The sequence below is a fragment of the Terrapene carolina genome, unplaced genomic scaffold (assembly GCF_002925995.2).
Source record: "Terrapene carolina triunguis isolate 2854851 unplaced genomic scaffold, T_m_triunguis-2.0 Scaffold93, whole genome shotgun sequence".
Taxonomy (NCBI): Eukaryota; Metazoa; Chordata; order Testudines; family Emydidae; genus Terrapene; species Terrapene triunguis.
In genome coordinates, this window is record NW_020664444.1 from 8,080,329 (window position 1) to 8,094,182 (window position 13,854).

The 13,854-nt window shown below is 48.3% G+C and overlaps 1 protein-coding gene across 1 annotated transcript in view; it reads right to left on the reverse strand.

Annotated features, from left to right (window-relative positions):
* Positions 1-13,854, reverse strand: part of NATD1 (N-acetyltransferase domain containing 1) — a 36,677-nt gene that overhangs the window by 6,513 nt on the left and 16,310 nt on the right. Inside the window, exon 2 of the mRNA XM_024205251.2 lies at positions 7,226-7,344. Within this exon, the coding sequence (XP_024061019.1) occupies positions 7,226-7,344 (119 nt within the window). The remainder of the gene's footprint in view (positions 1-7,225; positions 7,345-13,854) is intronic.

Consider the following 13,854-nt stretch of genomic DNA (forward strand, 5'->3'; position numbering starts at 1 on the left):
TTTTATTTTTGGACATAGATTCCCAGATGATGCGATTAAACGTGTCCAGCTGGAGTAGAAAGGGCACAAGTTCCGAGGTCGGCAGGAAAAAGGGCTTCATCTGACCCAGGATGCGGGATCACCCCCCCAAACACCCACAGCTGAGCGCTGGCAGCTGTAAGAGACATGTGTGAACTGCAGCATAAAGAAGGATCTACCCTCCCTATCTAGCAACCTCTGCAGGCGTGGCTTGGCTAGTGCAGGGGGCCTGATTCTATTCTTGTGCCTCTAGAACTCTATTGGCTTCCAGGGCACGACTCCTGCTTTACGGGAGATCAGAATCAGGCCCTTTGCAAGGATATGGGGCTTTCATCTGCAACACACTTTATAGGCATTTATGTAATTCACCCCGACGTCGTCCTGTATATCGTTAGGCCTGTTTTACGGGGGAAACTGAGGCACAGAAGTAAAGGGCCTTGCTCAAGGCCACTCACCCAATCAGGTCAAAGCCAGAATTAGGGCTCAGGATAGGAGTTATGGCTCCTGAAGGTCAAAGGGAGTAACTTGTATGCTGCAGCGGGAGAATGGAGCCCTCAGTTCCTGGCTGCTAGTCCCATACTCATACCATCCCTCCCTGGTCCGCTCTCCGGGGCCGATCTGAGCTGCTGGGATAGAAGCAGGGTGTTTTTATTTTCAGATGGAAAGAGGAGGCGGTTGGATTAGTAGCTGGCTGTGATGGGACTTGCCCAGCAGCATTTGCAGGCCAGAAATAGGAACCTCTGAGTGCAGATTTCCATACCTACAGCCAGTGCCCGAGAGGGGGAGAGGACGAGAACTCTGCTGGCTGGTCACAGCGTTATCAGTCACTCATCACAGAAACCAGCTGCCGAGAGCACCCTGTGCCTGAAATGGAGCAGGTGGAGTGAACGGTCTCCCAGCCAACAGAGCAAGAGCTAAGTCCCTGCTTCATGACATGGCTACGATTCTATAGGGACCCTCTTCCCGGCCTGGCTAGGGGACAGTCAAGCCAAGCTGTCAGATGCCAGGAACAAAACAGGGCTTCCAACAGTGCCAAGGAGGGTACAATTCCCAAAGGGGCATCTCTCTGCTGATGGAGCAGTGGTGCAGTGTCACTTAAGTATCAGAGGGGTAGCTGTGTTAGTCTGGATCTGTAAAAAGCGACAAAGAGTCCTGTGGCACCTTATAGACTAACAGATGTATTGGAGCATAAGCTTTCGTGGGTGAATACATCAGATGAATGTGACAAAGTGGGTATTCACCCACGAAAGCTTATGCTCCAATACGTCTGTTAGTCTATAGGATGCCACAAGACTCTTTGTTGTAGTGTCACTTCAGAAGCTCATGTGGGGATGTTTCTGGGGCAGCCTGCTTATCTCTGAAGGATACACCTCACCTCGTTTCCCGAGCTTGGAAAACTCGGTGGGAAGCCACATGAACATAAAAACGGCCATACTGGCCATCTAGCCCAGGAATCTGGCTTCTAACAGTGGCCAATGCCAGGTGCTTCTGAGGGAATCAACAGAACAGGCAATCCTCGAGTGACCCATCCCCTGTCGCCCTTTCCCAGCTTCTGGCAAACAGAGGCTAGGGACAAGTGCCTCGGTAGTACTTCCTGGGTACTAGACACATCAGGGACGTGCTGCTCAGAGACTCCAAACGAGAGCCCCTCCACCTTTGCAATTTGAGAGGCCTCCCAAAAGCCAAAGAGACACTCACTTGCTTGGCGCCAGCTCCACCTCCATCCAAGGTGGGGCAGGCTGTTCTCAACATGCGCGAGGCTTTCCAATATCTACTGGAAGAGGAGAGTTGTCCTGCACAACAGCTCCCAGTCTTACTGTCCCTGCCAACAGCTCTAACCCAGCGCAGGAGCCACACACTCCAAGAGCCATGCCGCAGGTGGGACCGGTACAGCTTTGCGGGAGAAACAATAGTAAATCGCTAACAACGATCGATCACGAGCTGGCTGAGCATCTCAGTCATTTAGCAGCAGGCAGGGGACGAGCAAGGGGGACGTACAGCAGGGAGTATGGGGGATGCAGCAGGGTGGGTGTGAGCGGCCAAGCACGGCAGGAGGGGAGAGTGGGCACAGCAGGAATTAGGAAGATACACAGCAGGTCACCTTTCCCATCACACAGAGCCAGAGCCTTGCAACAGGTTTGCCTCATGGAGGAGGAGTGGATGGGTCAGGAGAAGCAGGGAGGAGGCCCCAGAATCAGGCTAACACTCCCTGCTCGCAGAGGGGAGTGTGCTCTAGGACTGGGAAGAGCAGGTGGAGGCAGTGAGGGACCCGCCCCAAAGGGAAGTCTGTAGCCAGGATGATCCTGGGTTTGTAACGGGGCTGGCTGGTACCCACCAGGGACAGAGCCCAGCAGTGAGATCTAGAAGGGCCCAATGTTTCTTGCTCACTCTGGGGCTAACTTAGAGAACGTACCCCCACCCCGCTTCCATGGAGCGCTCGAGCGCTGGCGGCCACGCTGCGGCAGACGGGCCATTTGTCTGTACTTGTGCCTTTACACACCAAGTGCTAGTTGGGGCAGGGACAGACTTTCTTCAGTGCTTCATCATATAGATCACGGCAGTACGGAAAGCAACTCGTTATTAGGGCCAATGTGATAAGGAGGAGCCACTTATCCCTGCCCTGCACTGCAGGCTGGAAGGCCTGGTAGGAAAGGCCAGGCGCAGAACCTCTAGGGATTATGTTCCTAACTGGGATGCTGCAGTATTGGTGCGTTGCCTGGAAGAAAGAGGGTTCAACACCTGGAGGCCTGGTTGCAGCAGGGCTAGTGGGACTCCTTGAGCTGTGCTGGTGACGTGGCTCGTTACTCCTGCAGCAGGCAATCCGGATAAAAGACAAGTCACCGGTGGGCTTGGAGGGAGAATCGATGTAGCAATAAGGAGTGGGAAAGCAGAGGCTGCCGGGCGGGGGAGAAAGTAGGGTAGGACAATAAGCAGAGAGGTGTATGAGTGATTGAGTGAGGCCTCAAGAAACCAGCACAGAAGCAGGCAGGCTGGGGTGCAGGGAATTTAATATCCAGGGAATTTAATTTGAGGGCAGAGCATTCCTGAAATAGCTGAAGATGGGGAGTTTAGCAGAGAATGTCCATCAAGCTGCTTGAAGCCATCAAAGGAGAAAGTAAAGCATGAGCATAAATCCAGAATGGGCGGAGGCAGGAGAGTGTAACACCAACAGACCCCAGTCGTCGGCGGTCGGGATCGAACCTGGGACCTCAGTGCATGAGCCTCTACTGCATGAGCTAAAAGCCAGCTGGCTGTTAGCTAAGGCTGTAGAGCAGACTCATTAATCTCGCTCTCTCTAAGTGGTCTCAGTGCCACTAGATGGGACAGAGCACCACACCCAGAAGGTGTGTGACTTACAAGAGGATGAGGTGAGAGGATTTCTAATAGAGAGGCAGGCCCGTGCCACTGAATGTACAGCCCCGCTCGTGACAGAGGAGCTGGTAATCCCTGGGTGGCAGGAGGAGGAAAAAAGTAGGAGAAAATGGTAAGAGATCATTGTGCCGTTGTGCAGTCTATATGGTTTTATAAAAACATGATTATAAGTGAATATAATGCAACTGGGATATGCTTCGTGCAAAAGGTCTCTTGTAAGGTATGATTACAAAGCTCATAATCTACTGAGTGTGATCATCCTATTTGTAGAAATGTACCACTCTAGTTTCTAAAACTAGAAATATAAAACATAACTCTGAGGGCCTATTGTAATTATGTAAAGTGTGGGCCATTAATGATGGTTTGGAATCTTGATGACTCCCATTAACAAGGACCATTGTCTGCAGATGGCTGTGTTTACCTGTTAGTCTTCCTGTATATGTGTGTGTGCTGGCAAGTGGGCAATGAAGTCTTGCAGTGACATGTGATCATGTCACCTGAACTGGAATCCATCTTTAACCTGGTGCTTTTCCAGTGAGGGGGGGTGGAAAACCAGAGGGACAAAGGGTTCCCGCCTTATGCAAAAGATATATAAAGGGGTGGAAGAGAACAAAGGGGAGTGGAGCCATCATGAAGAATCCCCTAGCTATCACCTGAGCTGCAACAAGAGCTGTACCAGGGGAAAGAATTGTGCCCAGGCCTGGAAGGTGTCCAGTCTGAGGGTGAGATTATCTGTATTCAGTTTGATTAGACATAGATTTGTGCATTTTATTTTATTTTGCTTGGTGACTTACTTTGTTCTGTCTGTTACTACTTGGAACCACTTAAATCCTTTTTTCTGTATTTAATAAAATCACTTTTTTCCTTATTAATTAACTCAAGAGTATGTATTAATACCTGGGGGAGCAAACAACTGTGCATATCTCTCTATCAGTGTTATAGAGGGCGAACAATTTATGAGTTTGCCCTGCATAAGCTTTATACAGGGTAAAATGGATTTATTTGGGTTTAGACCCCATTGGGAGTTGGGCATCTGAGTACTAAAGACAAGCACACTTCTGTGAGCTGTTTTCAGGTAAACTTGCAGCTTTGGGACAAGTGATTCAGACCCTGGGTCTGTGTTGGAGCAGACGGAGTGTCTCGCTCAGCAAGACAGGGTGCTGGAGTCCTGAGCTGGCAGGGAAAACAGGAGCAGAGGTAGTCTTTGCACATCAGGTGGCAGCTCCCAAGGGGATTTCTGTGATCCAACCCGTCACAATCATTTCCAAGGTCACTGTTGTGAGATAACATGCCCCGGCCTAGAACATGGACCATGAACCGACTGGGCAAATGCACACAGACAGTCTGGAGGAAGAGGGAGGAGAATGTGACATAGGGGGGTAGGCTTGGAGGTGCACTTGCAGATCACACTCAAATCAAACTCAGCTTGGGCATCAGCCAAGGAGGAAGCGAGGAACACCAGCTGGATTTGTGCCGGGGGAACCCAGGGCGTGGAGGCAGCCGGGCAGAACGTCCCTAGCATTGCAGCCTGGAGAGAATGGGGCAGACAGGAGGACGCTCTGCCGAGCAGCAATCACAGTCCCATTCAAATCAGACATTGGGGGAAGAGCCACCTTCGCAAAGCTTTTCTTCTGATAAGGACGGGGTGACAGGCTCTGGACTCCTCCAACCCCCAGCAATTCCCACAAGAACACCCAATCCCCCCAAAGCTATCATCTCCCCAGCTTGCTGCCGACACAAAGCTCCCCATCCTCCTTCCCACAACACACACAGGCAAGAGGCAAAACACTTGCCAGCCACTTTTGAAGAGTCCGTGATGACCGGGAAGGACACCAATGAGAACGGAACATGCCCTCAGCTACATTATTGCATCAGGCAACAGGAGGAGCAGCTGATCCACTAGCACAGCCTCTAGAGACTCCATCCCTCAGAAGGCCCACAAGAAAGGAGTTTATCATGGAAAATCCATTCATTCCCCAGGCCTGTGCATTTCCCAGCGCCTCCCACCCTCCATGGGAACCTTCGATTGCAAGCTCGCTGGGGCAGCGGCTGACTGATTGGATTGTGTTTTTTTCTTCTTGGTACCATGAAGGAGAATCAGAGAAACGAACAAAGAAAGCCAAGCTTAGGGGCAAGGAGGAGAGGTTAACGTGAGGGTCGCAGCGCCTGTAATTTGGGGTGGTTTGGTTCTGCTCCCACAGAGAAGTCACTTCGACAAACGGTGTCATTCCAAAGCTTTGCTGACATGCTATAAAATAAGGCGCATGGGAAAGATACAGCGATCAGACGCAGAATGCTTTGGATCCGTTATGCTGCGGAGTGGCTCATTAGCGTGACAGAATAATGAAGCAAAGAGACTCAGGGAAGGAAGAGCCTGAACTAAAGCTGCAAACAGAAGGGGGAAATAAAAGGTTGTGTGTGAGAGAGATACCCCCATCCCCGCAGCAGAACGCTGCAGCGTGCAAACAAAGAAAGTCTTGAGGAGTCTACACTAAGGGAAGGAACATAAATCAAGGGAAGTTATTCTCTCACCAGAGAAGCCAGGAGCCAGAGCACGTTTGCACTGTGGAACGCAGCTCTGGTCTCCATACTACAGGAAAGAGATGGAAAGATCACAGCAGAGAGCAATCAAAGTGATGTATGCATCAAGACACGTGAGTTATGAAGCAATATGAGGCCGATTCAGCCTACGGAGCAGGAAAAGGAAAAGGAACATTTCCTGCCGAGAAAGAGGATCCAGCGAGAGGACGAGGGATGGAGCAACGCAAAGAAGCCATTTCAGAGAGTAATGCATTCAGGAACAGCAGAAAAGCACCAGCCCAGAAGCAGAAATTCCTTCATAGCATGGGGCGGTTGAAATTGCAAACTGCCAAAAGTCAGCAGCCAGCCGCACTAAGCGCGGAGGCAGCTGGGCAAACTGCTGGGAAAGGAGAGCGGAAGGAACATGGCCGTTCATCAGGATTTATTAGAGCAGGCCCTAATTGGCCATCTGGTCTCCCCTAGCGCTGAGCTTTGCTGCATCTCTCCACACCTCCCCTTGCTCCTTCTGCAGCTTCCTTTCACTGAGTGTTTCTGGGCAACGCTGGTGCAAACCACCCCGTCGAGATGGTCTCTCCCCTTTCTTTGGCGTTCCTGCGTGCCACCCTTCTGGAAGGCACATGGTGCCAATCCCTGGAGTCATAGGCCTGTGCTGGAACGGACCCTGGCAAAAAGCCTTTTTTTTCTTTTGTAAAATTTTATTAAAATGCATGTTCCCAGATTCATTTTGTGGCTCAGAAATGTCAATTTTCAAAACTTTTCTTTTGCAAAATGTTCTGTTTTGCATCCAAACCTCCAAGATGGAGGGGATTTTTGGGGAGGGAGGGGTAGAGAGCCAGAAGGGGGCATGGTTTCCCCCCCAAGATTTGGACAAATGCCAAGGTTTTTGCTCTAAACTGGTCGTGTTTCACAGTTTGTGTCAAATGGGTCACTTGCGTGAGTTCTAAACAGTCTGCGGAAGCATCCCACTGCTCTTAGCCATTTTAGAGAGGCAGTGTGGTGCAGGGGTTAGGGCACTGGATCTGGCTTCTTGTCCTGGCTCTGCCACCGACCTGCTGCCTGATCTTTGGTAGCTCACTTCACATCTCTATGCCTCTGCTTCTTTTCCCACCCTTTGTCCATCGTGTCCCTTTAGCCTATAAGGTCTCCGGGGCAGGGACTGCTGCTCACTCTGCGTATGTACAGCACCTAGCGCAATGGCGCCCTGATCTCAGTTGGGGCTAAATGCTATTGTGAGATAAGTAATATTAGTCCGTAAAGGAAGGCAAAATGTTGCTAGAGGCTGGTCGGGTCATACCTTAGCCAGGTGCTTGGCTATTCCTCTTCCTCGGTAGGCGTCTGGTACCTCCGTGTGCTGCAAGTCCACTATCCTCTTCCCCACGTACTCGTAGAGCAACACTGCCCTGTCGTGGCAACCTACGGAACGCAAGGCAGGAGTTTAGCTACAGAAATGCCTTGGGGGAGAGAACCCTCTGCTCGGGGTGAATGCAGCTCACAATGACGCTAAGCTAGCACAGGTGTCTATCAGAACTCCTGGCATCTAGGGATCGTCTCTGCGGAAGGAGTTTGCAACATCTCTTTATTGGAACAGAAGGAGGCCACCACAGTCTAGCACATTGGAACGTATTGGATCAGATTTTGCTCCTAGTTATATTCCGATTCCCCATTTCATGTAAATGAGGTGTAACCGAGGGCAGGATCTGGCCTATTGGGATAGCTGTGAGGTTTCCCCACCACACACACCCCAGGCCTTGAATTACTATATTATGATGAAATGATTTGTAATATGTACAAATCCTGTGCCGACTAAAGGTTGTGGGGGAAGGGGGAAATGGGTCATCTAGGTGACCTAACAAACAGATCTTTCCTCTCTAATATATATATTATTTTTTTCCCTGTGGCATATAAAATCTGCTAGCATTTTTTGACATGGCAGCCAGAACTGGCATTTCAAATGCTTTGGATCTAGTAGAGAAGATAAAAATTCTTCTGTGAATGAAAACAGACACAAACACACACACACAAACACACACATTAGGAAAAATTACGTTTCCATCTCTAATCATCATCAAATGTGGCACACAAACATGCATGACATATATATATATACACATGTTACAACACTGTTAGTTTCTCTTCGTAATTCAAATACAGGGGAAAAGGTCTCAGTACGTGGAAAGTGGTGTGTGATACATTTCAAAGATCCTGAAATATGACCATTATTAGAAGAGAAATCATTTGAATTCTGCATTTCCACAGGACTGGTTATGCTTAAAGTTTCTCAAAGGGATTTGTGCCAAGGATTTAGATCAGCCTTGCCGAATGGTCCTGAATGTTCACCAGTCCAGACACAGAGGGTCATTGCACTGGTGTAAGAAATCCGTATAACACACTACGAGATCAGAATGGTAGCATTTCACACCCACGTTGTGCGAGTGTGATTACAAACTGGGCTGGATAATGCAGGATCTGGACCAGGTACTCACCCATTCTTACTACGATGAAGAAAAGTTAGTGATTGATATTTTGCGCAACTGTCAAAAAAAAAAAAATCCCCCACATCAAATGTGTAGAATTTTGCACACCCAAATTAGATACTGGGGTGTGCAGGGGGCAAGTAAAGGCAGCTACCATTATTTTCTCAGCAACAGCTCACGCACAGCAATTTGATAGTAATTTAGACAGAATTTCGACATCTGTGCATAAGAAAGTTTCTGAAACCCACAAACAGAGCTGATGGATCACAAAATACTATCTCCCTCACCAGCCAGTTGCAGTTGGCTGTTCTACATGAAGTCACATAACATTTGTGAGTATGTGGCCAGCCACTGGTTATTGGTGAAAGCGTTTACCATACCTCAAGCTATGCATGTTTTAGTACAAATGAAAATTCATTCACAAAAATCACACCAGAGCGACTGTTGTTTACCCCATGTCATTTGCAAGTTTAGAAAGTTTTAACCATCCAATTAGAGAGTAACAATACCATGTGATCTGAGTGACCAATCACAGGCCATGAATAGCTGAAGCAACAGATAGATGGAAAATTCTTGGCTATTTAGGAACACAGGACTGGAGTCACTGAGGTCACTGAGTCTAGTCTCCTGCTATCACAGGCAATCAACCCATTCATAAACTTACCAAGCTTCATCTTAAAACTAGTTAGGTTCCTGATCCCCACCACTCCTGCTGCAAGGCTGTTCTAGGACCTCACTCCAATGGTTAGAAAATTTCTTCTAATTTCCAGCCTAAATTTATTCATAGCCAGTTTAACCCCAATTGTTCTTGTGCCAACTTTGTCCTTTAACTCAAATAGCTCTTCTCCCTCCCTGGTGTTTACCCACTGGTGTTTTCACGAGAGCAATCGTATCCCTGCTCAGCCTGCATCTTGCTAGGCTAAATAAGCCAACCGTTTCCAGTTTCTTGCCAAACCTTTACACTTGAGGAAATCAGGCTTGGAAAATGGACTGAAAGGCAACTAAGTTTATAGAGAGTCCCGCACCTGGTCCTCCACTGCCCTGCATCTTCTGAGGTGCAAGTGGGAAATAAGAGCCTACGAAATCAGAGTAGTAGCACTGCACACACGTTCTGCACTGGTGGAATGACCCACATGGAGAATCAGGCCCATTGTTCACAGTAAAGAATTCAACCATCTCTACCTGCAAAACAGGGATGGGAAATTATACTCAATTCTCCCACATTGGAGGAAACAAACTGTCATGCATTTGGAGCTGCCCTGTGATAATTTATGAACATTGGGATGTTTATGGTATGATGAGATTGATTTAGTTTAATACGGGGGCTGTCAGGAAAAACAAACAGGAAAGGAAAGAATGTCTTGAGAAATGCCACTTGTCTGCACTCAGTTGAGTGTTGTTAAGAGACAACGTCAGGACAGAAAAAGGTCCATGAACACAAGCAAGCAAAGGAGCTACAGCAGGGTTTGAAGAAGGACCCTCTCTCAAGAGAAGTCCATAGTTGTTTTGGGGGAAGCAGCTGGAGACAGAAGGACCCCATGCTGGCAGTGTCTGGAGAAACTGGGCCTGCCTGGGTAAGCCTTTAGGTAAGACAGACATGCATATAGATTGTTCGCTGTTTTAAAATTCTTTTCCTCTAAAATGCTTTGTTTCTACTGTTAAGAGAAACAATATTTTGGTTAAAGGCGGCCATTTGATCACTGTATTCACTGCCGGTCATAGACTCCCGAAGGGAAGAACGGCAAGCGTCCAAACGCAGTCGGATCTACTGGGTAAGAACGGTACTGTAGCCAAGGAGAGCAGTGCTGAGAGGGTGCACTCTGGAAGCCCAGAAAGGGGAGAGAGGTGAGCTAGCCCTGTAACAGTGACACAAACCCATCCTCCGAAGAAGGAACTATTACAACTAAAAGCACCTAGAGAAACCTATCTTCCCCCAGGAGATCGACAGCCTTAATCTCAGGGAATTAGAGCAAGTTCCACCACCCTCATGTGGTTTCCACATTGCACTGAGCACAGGAAGCAAAGCGTTCAGCGGAAGCTGTATCTATTATAGCTAGTGCCCTACCAAATTCATGGTCCATTTTGGTCAATTTCATGGTCATAGGATTTAAAAATTCATAAATTTCATGATTTCAGCTATTTAAATCTGAAATTTCACGGTGTTGTAATTGTAGGGGTCCTGACCCAAAATGGAGTTGTGTGTGTGTGTGTGGGGGGGTGGGGGGGGGGTTGTGGTACTGCTGCCCTTACTTCTGTGCTGCTGCCTTCAGAGCTGGGCGCCTGGCCAACAGCCACCGCTCTCCAGCCACGCAGCTCTGAAGACAGCGCAGAAGTAAGAGTGGCAATATTACGACCCCCTAAAATAACCTGGTGACCCCCCTGCAACTCCATTTTGGGTCAGGACCCCCAATTTGAGAAACGTTGGTTTCCCCTGTGAAATCTGTATAGTATAGGGTTAAAGCACACAAAACACCAGGTTTCACGGGGGGAGACCAGATTTCATGGTCCATGATGCGTTTTTCGTGGCCGTGAATTTGGTAGGGCCCTAATTATAGCAGTCACCAGTAGTAGTCACCGGCTATAATTAAAGGCTTTAAACAGTTTGTTATAACAGCTCTTTTCACACGCTCCTAATTTTCCACCACACTCGTCTTCGGGGTTGACAATTTCCCTGGTCTCTGGCTGATTTTTTGGAAAAAGTTTAAGCAAAATCCTTTCAGATGTTTTTACTGAGCTGTGGCAGAGTGGGGGGAAAAAAGTTACTTTTCTCATTCTATAAAAACATATTATGTATATGTGCATGTATGCATGCGTGCACAGAGTACTGCAGCAAAAGATGTCTTAAAATATGAAACCATGCCCTGGACAGCATCTTTATTGAATATTTTTACTTGTTATCACAGTAGCAACTAGACACTCCAGCCGAGATTGGTGCCCCATTTTGCTAGGGGCTGTACACACACCTAACAAGAGACAATCCTACCCTTGAAGGATTTCCAATCTGAATACACAGAGAAAGAACCTATTATCCCCATTTTAGAGATGGGGAACTGAGGCCCGGATTAGCAAACCATCCTTATTCAGCCAAGCATGCGAACACATGTTTAACTTTAAGCACATTGGTGAATCAGATCGTAAGGGATTTGCAGAGCCAGCAATTGAACCAAGATGCCCAAGTTTCAGTCCAGCTCCTTAATTGCAAGGCCATCTCTCTTCTCAGGAAGTGTTAGGGCTTTTACTCACACTTTTTAAATGAATGTTTCATCAGTTGTCTGACTTGTTGAAAATTATGCCCCAAGTATGTAGTAGAAAATAGAGTTGTTCACTGGCGCTCAGATAGACATAGGCGTACTCTGCATGGGTACATGGCTAGTTCAGTGTGCATAGGCACTGGTCCTGCTTGGAAAGTCCATGAAGAGCCCCACTGAAGTGCATAGGGGTGCAGGCGTCCACCTGTGCACGAAGTTGCTTTATTGTTTAAAGCAATTTACAAACTGGGGAAAGTCATGGGAACTTGGTCCCTCCAACAGCAGAACAACTTTGGAGCAAGGGCCTTGCAAGCTTCGCTGGCAGGATTCGGAAGCTTTGGTACCTGAATAGCTGGATTGTTCTCGTTTTTCCTTTTCTTGCTTTATCATCCGTTTTAGACAGGGAGAAAATTAAATGCAAAGAACTGTGTGAGGGATGCAGAGTTAAGCGTTACATAAAATCAGGAAATTAAGAAATTAAGGTTCCAAGAGCAAGGTCACAAGTGGCCCACAAAGGAAATAGTTGATCTTGTGTTTTGTTTTGTTTTGAATTGGTGGATAAAGGATGCCTGGATGGGTTTTTTTTGGTCAGAGTAAAAGCTTTTGTCTTGCTTTTTCCTCCCCTTCATGTGATTGATTTAGAATCTTCCAAAGTAGATACAATTTTATGGTGATTGAAGAGCTAACAAAATTACTGTGGGAAAAAAATAGTATGTGATCATGTAATTTAAGACTGTATCATAATGCACTTGCAGAACAGAAGGGGGCTGAATTAAGGTTGCACAGAATTATTCTGGTTTTGCCCAACTTCTGAGTGCATGACTTTGCAACCTTAACGTTCTTTTACCTGTTTCTCTGTATGTGTAATTTCCTAGGGAAAAAACGCAAACTGAAAATACACATTGCTTCATGCAGCATCATATTGACAGCCACATGGATCATCAGCAGGTTTGCAAGCTTTAGCGCCACTGCACAGACCTCTACCGCTTGAGCTAATGGAGTCACTTATAGCAGTAGTAGGTTGTCATCCTCTATGTGGACCAGCACTAGAAGGGAATGAGACACACACTTTGCCCCAGCGTGTTTCACCGGTATTTGCTGACAGCAGAGGAAAGGTGAGATTCTGCAATCTTGAGCTCCATTCCAGGCTCTGGAAGTGGACACAGACCCTTTTTTCTCCCAAAGCTTCATCCTTTCTACCCACCTCCTCCATCTTGTACCTGGCCCAGTCATGTCTCTTTATCCCAGCCCTGGCCTCCTTGCCCAGATATGTTTAGTCTCCCCCTCAAAGTCCCATTCTTTCCCCTACTTCCAGTCTTCTTGCCCATCCAGTTCCAACTCCTCCCTCCTGGCTCTCTGTCTGAGCCATCTCTCCCCTTCTAGTCATGGTTATATTCCCCTGCCTTCCCAGTTTCCTCCTCTCCACTTCCAATCTCAGTCTCCTCAAACCCCACCCCAGTCCAGGGCTTTTATCCCTATGAATTTGAATCAGGCAGCTTTGTCCTCCATGCTGGCTGGGTGCCAGCTGCGGGGGGGTGGGGAGGGGGAAGATGGACTGGAGGTGTCATTGAGAAAACAGTATGATGTCCTGGGTCTCGAACCCAGGTTTGGGAGTCCCCAGACAGCCGCCACCACCACATACTGGCCTCCACCCAATGTCTACTGAAACCTGGTGGGCCGAGAAGCTACTAGGACTATAGCCCCAGCCAACGCACCATCCATGGGAGCTCTGATTGGAGGACTGCACGGCTCCACCGATTGGTCCAACTACACTATTTAAGCCAGGAGGAAGTTTGTCTGACCAACAAAGTGGTTTCCGGTTGTGGCTGTGTTGGACCCTGCTCGTGCCTGCCTCCTGCACCCAACCCTGTTCCTGATTCGTGCTCTGCTCCTCCCTTTCCCCCCTGTTCCCACCATGCTCCTGCTCCATGCTTCATCCTTGCCTCTCCTCCTGCCCTTACACCTTGCCTCCAAGCCTCAGTGACCAGCCCTGGCTCCAACTCCGACTTCTGACCTTGACTTCGGCTTATCCCTTGGCTCTGGCATTTGGCATCTGACCTTGGCTCTGCCCCTCAGCGTCGATTTCTGGTTCCGATTCTGGCTTGACCCCTAGGGGGCTCTGGTGACTGGCAGTTGATTCTGGTGCTGACCCTTGGCTTCGTTCCCCAACCTGGACACCTGCTTTGCCCACTAGGTCCGTG